General features: G+C 50.2%; 1 protein-coding gene across 2 annotated transcripts; it reads right to left on the reverse strand.

The window, feature by feature from the left end:
* Positions 1–3,230: 3,230 nt before the first annotated feature.
* Positions 3,231–6,852, reverse strand: LOC109440265 (class I histocompatibility antigen, Gogo-B*0101 alpha chain-like). 2 transcript variants are annotated; one of them, XM_088795729.1, is made up of 8 exons: positions 6,640–6,852; positions 6,065–6,349; positions 5,549–5,824; positions 4,685–4,960; positions 4,454–4,567; positions 3,983–4,015; positions 3,798–3,845; positions 3,231–3,640 (listed from the first exon to the last, which is right to left on the reverse strand). In XM_088795729.1, exons 1-8 carry the CDS (start codon positions 6,710–6,712, stop codon positions 3,636–3,638), a joined length of 1,110 nt encoding a protein of 369 aa, XP_088651855.1. In that variant the 5' UTR covers positions 6,713–6,852; the 3' UTR covers positions 3,231–3,635. The 2 variants fall into 2 exon arrangements, with proteins under 2 accessions (XP_088651855.1, XP_088651856.1); XM_088795730.1 differs by lacking the exons at positions 3,231–3,640; positions 3,798–3,845 and having other exon boundaries at positions 3,948–4,015; positions 6,640–6,850.
* Positions 6,853–13,670: the final 6,818 nt, after the last annotated feature.

The raw sequence follows: 13,670 nt of genomic DNA on the forward strand, positions 1-13,670 counted from the left end.
TTCATTATGAATTTGTACCAACTGGACAAACAGTTAACCAAGTTTACCATTTGGAAGTGCTGAAAAGGCTGCGTGAAAGTTAGACAATCTGGACTTTTCACCAACAATTCATGGCTCTTGCATCACAACAATGCACCAGCTCACACGGCAATGTCTGTGAGGGAGTTTTTAGCCAGTAAACAAATAACTGTTTTGGAACAGCCTCCCTACTCACCTGATCTGGCCCCCAATGACTTCTTTCTTTACCCGAAGATAAAGGAAAGATTGAAAGGAAAACTTATGATGACATTCAGGACATCAAGGGTGATATGACAACAGCTCTGATGGCCATTCCAGAAAAAGAGTTCCAAAATAGCTTTGAAGGGGGAATAGGCACTGGCATTGTTGCATAGCTTCCCAAGGGGAGTACTTCGAAGGTGACCATAGTGATATTCAGCAGTGAGGGATGTAGCACTTGTTCTAGGATGAGTTCCCGAACTTAATTGTCTGACCTCGTGTGTGCGTCTGTGTGCGTGTGCGTGTGTGTGTGTGTGTGTCTAAATTAGAGAAAAATTGATTCCGTTGTTTGCTCCCAGAAATCAATCTTGGGAATAGTTTCAGGAGCGAGCTTTCAGAGATTTTATTACACTGACCTGTGACCCACTCCTAACTCCCACCTGACTCTGCCCCATGGTAGAGAGAACATGTAACTCCCAACATCACATCTCATAATTGACGATATATGTCCTCCCCTTTCTGAGGAAAAACACCTTTAAAAGGTTATTTAAGACCATTGCCCACCCTGAGTTCCATCACTGACCTCAGAGGTTCCCAAGTTGGCTGAGCCCCAGGACAGCTTGTGGGCTTCTTACACTCAGGCCTCTCCCAGACCCACCATCTCAGAGAACAGGACACAAGCCCAGGAGTCGCTTCTGTAACAAGCCCTGCAGGTGAGGCTGACACACAGCCTGTGGGAATCCTGGTGACGGTCTTGCTACTAAAAGTGTGATCTGAAGACCAGCAGCGGCACCAACCTCCTCATGAATCCAGAGTCTCTGCTCTGCTCCAGACTTTCTGAGTCTTAACAAGATGTCCAGGGGATTCCTGTGCCCAGGAAGTTTGGGACTTGCTGGTCTACCTGCCTTATCAATGTGGGGCCAGAACTGTGCCGTCTGCAGGGTGTGTGGTCTGATCAGATCACAGCACTGGGGGTCCAGGGTTCAGTCCTTTTCCTTTCTCTTCTGCAGCCATCACTCCCTTGGTGACCTCATCTGTGCTCAAGGCTTTAAATATCATTTATATGTGTCACCTCCCAAGTCTATTTCTCAAGCCCAGACATTTCCCCTAGTCTCTAGACTGATCTCCCAACTGCCAGTCCGATGACCACACTTGTATTTCTAACAGACATCTCAGCTCCAGCATCTTTAAAATGAATGTCTATGAGGCCCCCCACCCCTCAGATATGATCCTTCCAGAGTCTCCTCCATTTCTGCTGAGAGCAACTCCATCTTCCTACTTGTATCCTCTGAGATGTTGGGTGTCCCTGACTCTCACACCCCGGACTCGCCCATTAGGAAATGCTGTAATGTCCACGTTCAGGACGTACCCAGACCCCCACTCCCACTGTTCCCACTACTCATGCCCAGTGGCAGCAGGTCCAGCCCAGAACCCTGCAGATTCCTCCAGCTTCCCGACGGCCTCCCTCCTCCAAGTCTGTTCTCAGCAACGAAGCCCCAGCGGTCCCCTGAAAGGACGTCACACCATGTCCCCTTTGCTCCTAACTGTCCGGTACCTCCCACCTCACTCAGTGCACAGCTCACTGCCCTCTACCATCCTCCCGGCCACGTGGTCTGGCCGCACCTGTCTCTTCTCCATCACTCTCTGCGACAGGCACACCTGCTTCTCTGTTCTTTCCAGAAACCAGACAACTCCTGCCCCAGGGCATTCCTACTGCAGGTTCCCTGCCTGGAAAGAACAATTCCTTATGTCCGTTGCATCTTCCCTCAAGGTCAGCTTCCCAGTGAGGCCCACCTGAGCACCCCAACCAAAACAGCCGTCTTCCCTGGCCCCACACCCCACACTCTGGATCCCCTTCCCCACTGCATTTTCCCGGAACACTTATCTCCTAACATAAACACCTTCCTCGTTTTCTGTGCTTATAGGATATAGTCTGTCTCTTCCCACTGGAACAGACGCTCCATTTTTCTGACTTTACTTCAGTGATGTTTCCCAGATGCAGAAAATGTCACACATCTGGCACTCGGCCAATGTCAGTGAAGGATCAGTGACAGAGCCTCCCTGTTCTAAGGACAGTGTCTTTATTAATGTAGCCTCGGGTCAAATGCTGTTTTGTGGCAGCTACAGCACCAAGTCCCCTCACACTGGCATCAGGGCCACCTCCACTTTTCTCACAGGTGCTGCTCTCCCCCTCCCCCCTTCTTTCTCCCACACTTACCCTCCTGCTCACCACAGCAGTTACATTTCCCTCTTCAGGAAATAGTGAGCCCTGACTTATGGGTACCCTTTTCAAACCAAATATAAATCTCAATCAGACCCTGCTTCATAAATCTGAGCTAGGATCGGGCCAGCACTAGAGCTCAGGGCAGGGAGAGCGGGCGGCCGCAGAGCAAAATTCCAGCAGGAACTTATCTAAGATGGGAAATCACGGGATCCCTCCTCTGCTCATTCCAGAATCTGGTTCCTCTGATAGTTTGGGAAAAGATGGAAAGAACCATCAAGCCCTGGAAGGAGGCGAGACCAGGATGAGCTTGAAAATTCATCTCTCAAGCCACAGACTCCTGTGTGCACGGTCACTTGTGCCTTGTGGTGACAACGACAGGCAAAACACCTCCTGCTGCTGACAGATAGGGTACACCCAGAGAAGAATGAGACCAGGACTCGTAACAAGAAGAAACAGTCATATTCCTCTACAGAAATAACAAATGAACACCCAAAGAATGGGGGCCGAGGGCCGGGCCAGGCCTGAACCTGGTGACCCCGCCACATGAAGCCGTCACTGAAAAGACCAGACCTGGGTGATGTTCGAGTCCCTGTGATCACAGGTCCTGGTGGGACAAGGTCCTACTGAAGGGACAAGGACAAAGGGGCAGAGAGGTGACCCCGTCGAGGAGTTACCATGTCAGAGCCCACGATGCACTGAGCCCCGATAGGGCTCAGGCCGCGTCCACGCTTGGTCCTCACAGCCTCTCCTGTCTCCCCCCGGAACAGACTCAGCACAGCAAATACACAGATTCGGGAAGGTTCTCAGGTCATCCATTTATTTCCTCTCCAACTTTAGGATTTTCTCTTTTAATTAATCCCTCAACCGTTCATAGCAAGAAATGAAAAAAACAAATTCATATCCAGATTCTTATTTCCATAGAAAGTAAAAGTTGCCACTCAGGGTAACATGACGCAAAGGCGGGTATGGAAACAGCCTCTGCTGGAACAGGACAGTGGGTCAGGGAAGAGACTCGGTCAGTGTGGGAAGGGGGCGTGGAGGGCAGGGGCGGGCAGTCTCCCAGCTCCTCACATGATGCGAGAGGAACGCAGACACCTTCAGATGCCCTTTGCAGAAAGAGAGCTCAGAGGTTCCCGTGTCACAAAGCGGGGGCAGGAACAAATCTTGCATCATCAGTCCCCACAAGGCAGCTGTCTCACGCTGTAGAAGAAAATAATCACGAAAAATTCAGGTTAGTGGCTGTAAGTGGTGATATCTCAACAGTCCACCGCTGCTCAAACTGTCTCTAAGAATCCCCAGTACCCAGTCCTGTCCCCTCTGTCCCACCCCCTCCCACTTGTGGCCCTCCAGGTCTCACCTTTAGAAGCCGTGAGGGACACATCAGAGCCCTGGGCACTGTCACCACCTGGGGGAGAACAAAACAGGATGTGGTCAGAGCTCACAGCAGATGTGGCTAAAGGAGGAATCATGGGGGTGAGTGAGCTCCCCAAGGGCTTCCATCTATTCCAAAAGGTCGCAGGAATCACCCCTCTCCATACTCACCTGCAGCCTGAGCATAGCTCCCTCTTTTTCCACCTGTGGGAAGAAAACATCACATGAAAAGCCAAAAGGAGGCAGGACCATGAGGTCCTAAAGGAACCCTCTCGTCCTGGACCCCAGAAAAATTTCCAGAACTGTGACTGCAGACCCACTATGGCAAAATCATGAAACCTGAGGAAAGTACATGTGTGGGGACTGGACCAACCACCCTCCTGGAGGTCTGTCCTCAGCGGGACCTTCCGCTCTGACCTGTGACTATTGAGAATCACGTCCCCATCACCAGAATCATCAAGGAGATAAATCTGTGCCTCATTTTCACACGTGCATTAATAAACTGTTAGCAAATAGGGCCCTAGACTGGGAAAGCACATGTATGTGGATGGTCCTTCCAATTAACGAGGCAGGACATACGACCACCTGGGGCTTGAAACCCCTCAGTGGGACAAGACACCTCAGTCCCTTCCCCTTCCCTACCTGAGCTTTTCCTCCTCCACAGCACAGTTCCAGTGATGGCAGCTCCAAGGAGGACCAGCCCAGCAATGACGCCCACCACCATGGCAGCGGGGATGGCGGCCTGCGGAAGCGGTTCTAGAAGGGAAGGGAAGGTGAGGGCCCTGACCCCCAGGCCTCAGCCCCGACCTGACGTCCTCCAGAGGCCCCTGCTTTCCCTGAGAAGAGGCTCTGTGCCCACGGCCCCCTCCGTACCCCATCTCAGGGTCAGGGGCTCGGGCTGCCCCTCGTGCTGCACATGGCACGTGTATCTCTGCTCCTCTCCAGAAGGCACCCCCACAGCTGCCCACTTCTGGAAGGTCCCGTCCCCCGCAGGCCTGGTCTCCACGAGCTCCGTGTCCTGGGTCAGGTCCTCCCCATCACGCTGCCAGGTCAGGGTGATCTCCGCAGGGTAGAAGCCCAGTGCCCAGCACCTCAGGGTGACGTCACGGTCAGAGGTGCGGTGGTGGGTCACGTGTGTCTTTGGAGGGTCTGAGGGGAAGGGTCAGAAAATTCAGGACCTTTGCATCCCTCAGGGGACACTCCAGCAGTGGGCATGTGACAATCCCGAGATGGTCAGGACAACAGGGTGGGGGAAGGGAGCACAAAACACCGACACCACACTGGAAACAGGCATCTGGGATAATCTCTAGTCTTTAGAAAGGTCTAGAATCAGAATAAGACAGCCCGGTCTCAGACAGGTCTCTGATGGAGAGAAAAGGGATTCCTGGTCCTGAGCTGGGTGGAGGCCACGTGACTCAGAAAAGCTGGGGTCACAGCTCAGTCACACTGTGCGGGGCAGCGAACAAGGCCTGAGAGAGAAAGTCCCCCCGGGTTCCCAGAGCAGCTGCCAGAGTCACAGGGAACCGCTGATCAGTCATTTCTGAGACGGTCCCCCCTCTATCCTGAGAGACTGCACCCCTAACTGTCCCTGAGAGAAGGAGGACCCTTAGGGTCGCTCTCTGGTACCGGATCTGAAAACCCAGGCGGACTCCATCTCCCGGGGTCGGGGAGGGGGGGTGTCCTGGTGTTGATCCCATTTCCTCCTCTCCTCGTAGGAGGCCTCACTGCCCCTCTCACCTGCGCGCAGCAGCGTCTCCTTCCCCCTCTCCAGGTATTTGCCGAGCGACTCCACGCACAGGCCCTCAAAGTTGCCCCTCCAATGCTCCGCTTCTCGTGCCTTCTCCAACTTCCCCCGGGTGATCTGAGCCGCCGTGTCCGCCGCGGTCCAGGAGCGCAGATCCTCGTTCAGGGCGATGTAGTCGGCGCCGTCGTAGGCGACCTGATGGTACCCGCGGAGGAGGCGCCCGTCCGGCCCCACGTCGCAGCCGTACATCCTCTGGAGGGTGTGAGACCCTGACCCCGCCCCGCCGTCAGCTCCGACCTTTAACCCCGACCCTTAACCCCGCCCCCCCCACCCCGCAGTGGTGGCGCCTGAACTGAAAATGCAACCGGATCAAAGTCCCCGCGGACTCTTCCCGGGGGGAGGGACGGGGCGGGTCCCGCAGCCTCGGGGTGAAGTTGGGACCCGGAGACTCGGGGAGACCCCGGCCCGTCCGTGGGGGTCGTGACCGGGACCCGGGCCGCGTCGCTCACCGGCCTCGCTCTGGTTGTAGTAGCCGCGCAGGGTGTTCAGGTTCCTTCGGTGAGTCTGTGCGTCGGCCTTGCTGACCTGCGTCTCCCGGTCCCAGTACCCCGGCATCGCCTGCTCCACCCACGGCCCCTCCATCCACGCCGCCCGCGGCTCCATCCTCGGACTCGCCGCGTCGCTGTCGAACCGCACGAACTGCGTGTCGTCCACGTAGCCGACGGAGATGTACCGGGGCTCCCCGCGGCCGGGCCGGGACCAGGAGGTGTCGAAATACGTCATGGAGTGGGAGCCTGGGGACGGGGACGGGGAGGGGCTGAGACCCAGGCGACTCTCCTCCCGGCGCGGGTCCCGGGTCCGCGGGCGATGGGCCGGGAGGGGCGGGGGGCCCGGGAGACGGAAACGGGGGGACGGAGCGGGGAGGGAGCGGGAGACCCGCATGGGTGACAGGAGTGGGCGGGACACGGGGCCGGGGGTCTGGGCCGGGCGGTGGGGACACATCCTCCCCGTGGTCCTGCGTCCCCACCGGGCGGTCCCCTCGCTTTCCCCCGCGGAGGCCGTTCCCTCCCGACCCCGCACTCACCCGCCCGGGTCCCCGTCAGGCACAGGGCCCCCGAGAGCAGCAGGAGGAGGGTTCCGGGACCCCTGATGGGCATCCTCGGGGTCTGGGGACAATCTGCGTGCGGGCGGGTCCGTGGACACTTTATAACCGGAAAGGCGGTGACACTGATTGGCTTCTCTAGAAACCGGACACGCAATGGGAGTGAGAACCGGGTCCGCGTCAAGAGTTTGCAGACAGGAGTACCCGCGACAGGTTGTGAGAAGGAAAAGTGAAACTGCGGGGAGGTGGGGACTCCCCAACACTGAGCTTCCCCGCTCCAGACTCCGCCCTCAGGGGACCTGGGACTCTGCCCTGACCCCTCCTCCTGCTCTGAGCGCTCTGTGTCACGCTGTCACCCTGAGTCCTGACCCAGGGGCTGTCTGAGGAACCAGGGCTCAGCCCCTTTTCCTCCTCTTGTCTTCCCGGAATCCCTCTCCCTGAAATGGACGCCCTGCCTCCCACCCTTCACCTCTCCCCCTGGACCCTTCTGGGTGAAGACACCCCCAGGGAACTTGGTGCCACAGAGTCAGCTCGCCCTGGGAATAGAGGAAGGACAGGGCTTTTCTCTTTCACCCTGGAGAAGTTGTGCCTGAAAACACCAGCTGGAGATTCTCATAGAGACCAGTCTCCTTGTTGTTTATTAACCACAGTGGGAACAATCTTGGAAACCCCTGATCACCAGGAAGCTAATCTGTAAAACCGTGATTTGTCCCCCTTGGTGCAGAAAAGTGTGTAAACAGCGCTGCAGCCAGACTCTCAAAGCTCCTAAGTCTCACTTTCCCAGACTGTACACCTGTGACTCCGGATGTGTCTATTGTAAAATGATCTTCATTCCACAGCCCTGAGTTTGTCTGTTGAGTCCCCGCATCCTCAATACAAAGAAGCAGGGGAAGCAGTTTGTTACTGTGCATTTCAATCAGGAGCATGTACAACCTCAAAGCTGCAAGTGTTCAAAGCAGTTAAAATGCCCTTCACCAGGGCTCCTGTGTTGCCTGTTTTTATGAATGAGTCACATCTCAGCAGTGTGCATATTTTATCAGGACACATAATTATTACTTTTAAACTGAGTAGCACAAGGAGACGATTAGAGTTTAGGCAGCTCCACAGAACACCCCACTCGGTCCCAGATAATTTACAAAAGATCTATAACACAACGTATTTCAACCTGAGAGTTCCACTGCTTTAGAACCCTTCACCTCTGCCTCTTTCCCTCCCCCTGCTTCTCCCGCCCTTCTCTGTCTCTCTCACCCCTCAGGCCCTCTTCCCTCTTAGTCCCCACCACCCTCTCACTCCCCATTGTGGCACTAGTGCCACCCCCTCACCTGCCAGCCAAGGACTGTTCTCCCCACAGGGATTGGCGATCCTGCTAACATCAGTGAGGCTGTGTCATTTCTTCACTAAAAATACTCCAATGGCTCCGAATCACTCTGGGAAGCTTCTAGAATGTAAGGCACATGAGCACAGGGGCTTTGGGCTGTTTAGGTTAAGGTTGTATCCCAGGCATTTGAAGCCATTCCTGATAGATAGTGGGCATCAAATTATTTGTTGAATGAATGAATGATTGTATTAAAATTTATATCACATAAAATCGTTACCTGAAAAATACAAAAAAAGGAAATATTTTATTACAAACTAGTGGGCACATCAGTTCATAAATTCATTCCAGTGGAAAAACTGCTGTGTGCTTATTTGTTGCACAGTTGAGCCCGTGTATTAGTTTTCTATTGCTGCGGAACAAATTACCACAACTTAGTGGCTCAAAACAACATCCACTTATTTGCTCACAGTTCCTTAGAAATCCAGGTTCGGTGTGGATGGGTTTTCTGCTCAGGGTGTCACAAAGCTGTGTGCTCAACCGGAGCTCAGGATCTTCCTCCAAGCTTACAGAGAGCTGTTAGCAGAATTGCTTTTCCCAGTTGTAGGTCTAAGGTCCCTGTTGCCTTGACAAATGTCAGAGAGGGGGGTGCTGCCCCAACACCAAGTGTCCACCAGCAGTCTTTGCCATGTGACCCTCCATTTTCAAAGCTGCCAGTAGAGAAAATGCCTTACACTGAATCCCTCCCACTTGGAATGTTTGCTCAGGAGAAACTCCAGTCAGTACTCACCTGATTAAGACATTCCCCTTGGATAGTCCCCGGGTCTAAGGTCAGCTGATTGGAGACCTTAGTTACAGCTGTAGAATCCCTTCCCAGCATCTATATTAATGTTTGATTACATAACTGAGACAAGGTGAATAACCAGGGTTGTTATTAGGGACCATCACAGAATCAGCCTAGGCTGGCCTGCTCTTCCCTTTGTGTTTATTTGGGTCACAGTTGGAAATGAAGTTCAAGTAAATAGATTGTTGTGAGTGGTAATAAAATGCAAACCAAATGACATGTCTAATTTAATTAATTTAGAGCAAATAAAAAGTGCAATAATTCTTTCTCTCTTTGGACACTGTATTAGTCATGTATGGCAGCATAACAAATTACCCAAAAGTTAGCAGCTCAGAACAAAAAATGGGTATTTTATCCCAGTTTCCCAGGGTCAGGATGCAGGAGAGGTTTCCCTGAGTGTTTCTGGCTCAGGGCCTCTCTCAAGATTGCAGTCAAGTTGTCAGCCAGGGCTGCGTCATCTGAAGGCTTGACTGGGGCTGGAGGACTCGCATGAAACGTGGCTCAGTCATAGGGCTGTTGGAAGGGGCCTCATTTCCTTCCTGGATGGTCCCAGGAGGCCCCAGTTCCTAGCCGTGGGGACTTTTCCATAAGGTGGCTAATGACTTAGGTTGTTTCTTGCCTAAGAGCAAGTGATGAGAGAGAGAGAGAGAGAGAGAGAGAGAGAGAGAGAGAGAGAGAGAGAGAGAGAGAGAGAGAGAGAGAGAAAGATGGAAGCTGCAGTTTTATGTCTTAGACTCAGAATCACACACCATTACATCAGCCTGATGAGAAGTGAGTCATTATGTCCAGCCCACACTCAATAGAGAAGGAATTACTCCACCTCTGGAGGGCAGAAGTGTCAAAGAATTTACATACATACAAAATTGACAATTAAATATTGTTTCAGGACTTTGTAAAGCATCATTCTTTTATCTGATCCTTTTCTTTAATGCCTTAAATTTCACTCTTAGAAAGTAACGATTTGAAGTTAGAGACAGAGAAAGGAGATACAACAGTATTTGTAACTTTTTATTGTAGAAGCCTTTAATAACAATGTTCCCTACAATAAGTTACCACAAGTTGAGAACATACAGTAGCTGATCACAGAGTTTAAAGCCTGAGCCCCATAACATTAATGCCTTTACAATAACTATCTTTGCTTTCTCTTAGAATTTTCAAATTTGTTTCATTAAGAATGTCAGAAATACTGGCTACAATGCCAATTTTCTTATTGAACATCATCTTCAAAAATATTTGCCTAATGAAACCGCTTCTCAATGTGTTAGAAAATGTGAGTCTCATGCCTCAGCCTATACACCTTGGTATCCTCACAACAATTTTGTTGTGATACAGTGGGCAGCGATGGTTAACGCCCATCTAGGAACAACTGTCCGGTTGGCGTCCTAGCACATCTTTCACTGTGGTTGTATTTTTTAAGATGTTATTGGGGAAGGACTTTATTTGGGAACAGTGTGTACTTCCAGGAATTTTTTCCAAGTAAAGTTGTTGTCCTTTCAGTCTTAGTTGTGGAGGGTGCAGCTCAGCTCCAGGTCCAGTTGCCATTGCTAGTTGCAGGGGGCACAGCCCACCATCCCCTGCGGGAGTCAAACCAGCAACCTTGTGGTTGAGAGCCCACCGACCCATGTGGGAATCGAACCAGCAGCCTTTGGAGTTAGGAGCATGGAGCTCCAACTGCTTGAGCCACTGGGCTGGTCCTTCTTGCTGGATCTTGATAGGAATTATATTAAACCTGTATGATAATTTGGGGAGAACTGTCATCTTTACTATGTTAAGTCTTGCAATCCATGAACGCTCCATTTATTTAGATCTTTGATTTCTTTCATTAGTGTTTTGTAGCATTCAGCATACAATTCCTGCATATGTTTTGATAAGTCTACATCTAAGTATTTTTATCTTTTGTGAGTGATTGTAAATGGTCTTGCATTTTAAATTATGATTTCTATGTGCTTATTGCAGTACATAGAAATACAATTAATTTTTCAATGTTGATTTTGTGTCCTGTAACTTGATGAATTCACTTGTTAGTTCTAGCACTCTTTTTTTTGTAGATTCCTTGAGATTTTTTTTTTTACATAAATCATCATGTCATCTGCAAATAGGAAGCAAAGGTGAGAATGGACATCCTTGCCTTGTTCCTGATTTGTTGAGAAGCATTCAGTCTTTCACCATTAAGGATGTTAGCTGTAAGTTTTTAATAGATGTTCTTTATCATCGTGAGGAAGTTGCCCTCCGCTTCTAGTTTTCTAAGAGTAACATGAATGAGTGTTACATTTTAAATGCTTTTTATGCTTCAGTTGATATAATCGTGATTTTTTTCTTCTTCAGACTGTTAATATGGTGGATGACACTGATTAATTTTAAAATTAACCTGTAGACCAGGTTTGCATCCCTGGAAAACATTCAACTTGGTTTATATGATTATTTTTATGTATTGCTGAATCCTATTTACTAATATTTTGTTACGATCTTTTTGCATCTGTATTTATGAGGGATATTAATCTGTAGTTTTCTTTCATTCTACTGTCTTTGGTGTTGGTATCAAGGTCGATGTGGCTTCATTTTTCTATTTTCCCGAAGGGATTCCATAGAATTGATGTTAATTCTTCTTTAAAAGTTTGGTATAATTCTCAAGGGAAAACACTGGGCCTGAAGGTTTCTTTGGCAGGCAGTTTCTAATTACATAGTCAATTTCCTTAATAGTTACAGGGGTATTCAAATGATCCATTTCATATCTAGCAAGTTGTGGTAGTTTGTACTTTTGAGGAATTGTTCGATTTCATCTAACTTGTCAAATTTGTGCGTATAGCGTTCCTAGTATTCCCTTCCTGTCCTTTTGAGGTCTGGAGGGACCGTCCTGATGTCCTGTTTTGGTCCTGACGTTAGGAATTTGTGTCTTTTCTCTGTTTTTCTGGGCCAATATTGCTAAAGATTTGTCAATTTTATTGATCTTTTCGTAGAACCAGCTTCTTGTATCATTGATTTTCTCCATTGTCCTTCTGTTCTCAGTTTCATTAATGTATGCTCTTCTTTCTGTTATTATCTTCATTATATTATAAATGGGGAGGGTAAGAGAATGTAAAGGGAGGTAGGTTTCTGCACAATACTCACACTGGTAAAATGTCAACATGAGTTATATGCACGCACATACATACCTAGGGCAACCACTAAAAGCTATACAAAGAGATACACTCAAAAACCCTATAGATAAGTTAAAATCATATTCTAAAACATGTTCCAGTAACCCACAGCAAAGTAGGAAAAAGAAAGCAGAGAAACAAAAAACAGAGGGCACAAGCAGAAAACAAAAAATAAAATAGTAGACTTAAACCTACCAATAATGACCTAATTGCTCATGGAGGCTGTCATGCCTGGTGGTCATGGGGTGTCTCTGGTCCTGCTCCCCGCATAAGAATGCAGGACATGGTGAGGCCAAAAAGGAACACCCACAGAGCCATAGATAGGGGAGTCACACCACTGTAGTGTCGCTGGCGGCTGGGTTGGAGACACAGGAGGCAGGAGCCACACTATCTGCAACCTGCCGTTCACTTCTCTCTGCCAACCAACCTCACTTAATAGCTGCAGTCCGCTCTTATAGCTCAGCCACCATCTTCTTGCTAGCCCCCATTCTCTGCTAGCGTAGCCACGGAAGTTATATTAGTGGCAAATGGCTCACTGGTTACAGCTGATGGCCAACTGGCCACAGCTGATGGCCATCCAATCACAGTTGATGGCCATTTACCACCCAAGTGAGCACCTTTCCACATGAGTCCGAGAGCCTGGAAACTTCACTCCTGGCTCTGTCCCCACAGGGACCTTCGTACATCTGTGTATCTATCTCAATGTTGGTGTCTTTTGATTGTCTTTTCTTAGTTGGAGATCTTCCTGGTTCTTGGTATGATGAATAATTGTCAATCGAAACCTGGACATTTTGGGCATTATGTTAAAAGAGTCTGGATCGTATTTAAACCTTGTGTTTTAGCAGGACTTCTCTGACCCTGGATGAAAAGTGGGGCACCACCTTATTACCGCCAGGCAGAGGTGGAGGTCCAGGTTCTTCTCTTGGCCTCCATTGACATCCTAGAGGGTGGGAGGAGGGAGGGTGTTGAGAAAACCCTCCTTATACCGCTGGGTAGGGTGGGAGTTAGGCCTTCCCTGTGATACATGTCTGCCTGACGGGAAGGGGGTGCCTCATCACTGCTACCCACGTGTCTGTCCCCTACAGCCATTATTGGGGGGTGGCCTTGTTAAAACTGAGCAGTGGTGAGAGTCCTGGCCACTCCACTAGTCCTTCTCTGACATGTCCGCAGTGGGGAGGCTGAGGGGCCCTCATTACAGTGGGACGAGGTGGGGGTGTTAGTCCTGGTCCCCACGTGGTCTCCACTGAATGTGCCTCTAAGAGAGGAAAGTCCTGGCTTCCCATTTGGCCCACCCAGGATGGGGAGGGGGCATCTTACTATAGCCTGGTGAGGGTGGGAGTCCAGGCTCCCTGCTCAGTGTTTGCGGGGCCGGGGAGATGAGGCCGACGGTTTTCAGTGGTGTTTGGCTGGGGTAGACCAGTTAGTATCTAGAAGTTTGTGTCTTGTTCGATTACCCTTTTCTGGTCCCTTGGCTGGAGACAGCAGGCATTTCTTAGGGCTTTTTTCTGGGCTGCAGTGGCTCCAGTACCCAGTTTGGGATACAGGCAGTAGCTGAAAAACCATGGGACTCACCACAGTGTTGTTCTCAGGTCCTGAGGTCTCTAGCTAGTTGCTTTCTTCTCTCCACCTTTCAGTCATCTTGTGTTTGCTTTGTATATATAATGTCCAGGATTTTTAGTTCTACTTCATGAGAAGAATCTACTCCATCTTCCCTGAA

This window comes from Rhinolophus sinicus, chromosome 2 (genome assembly GCF_057876585.1).
Source record: "Rhinolophus sinicus isolate RSI-liver-muscle chromosome 2, RSI-T2T, whole genome shotgun sequence".
Taxonomy (NCBI): domain Eukaryota; kingdom Metazoa; phylum Chordata; class Mammalia; order Chiroptera; family Rhinolophidae; genus Rhinolophus; species Rhinolophus sinicus.

Bases quoted from the DNA above. Each gene is read 5' to 3' on its own strand.
- LOC109440265 (XM_088795729.1), bottom strand. From the start codon at position 6,712: ATGCCCATCAGGGGTCCCGGAACCCTCCTCCTGCTGCTCTCGGGGGCC. The intron at 4,016-4,453 runs GTAGGGAAGGGG...TTCTTCCCACAG, and splicing joins GTGGAGGAGGAAAAGCTCAG to GTGGAAAAAGAGGGAGCTAT. The intron at 3,846-3,982 runs GTGAGTATGGAG...GTTCTCCCCCAG, and splicing joins GAGCTATGCTCAGGCTGCAG to GTGGTGACAGTGCCCAGGGC.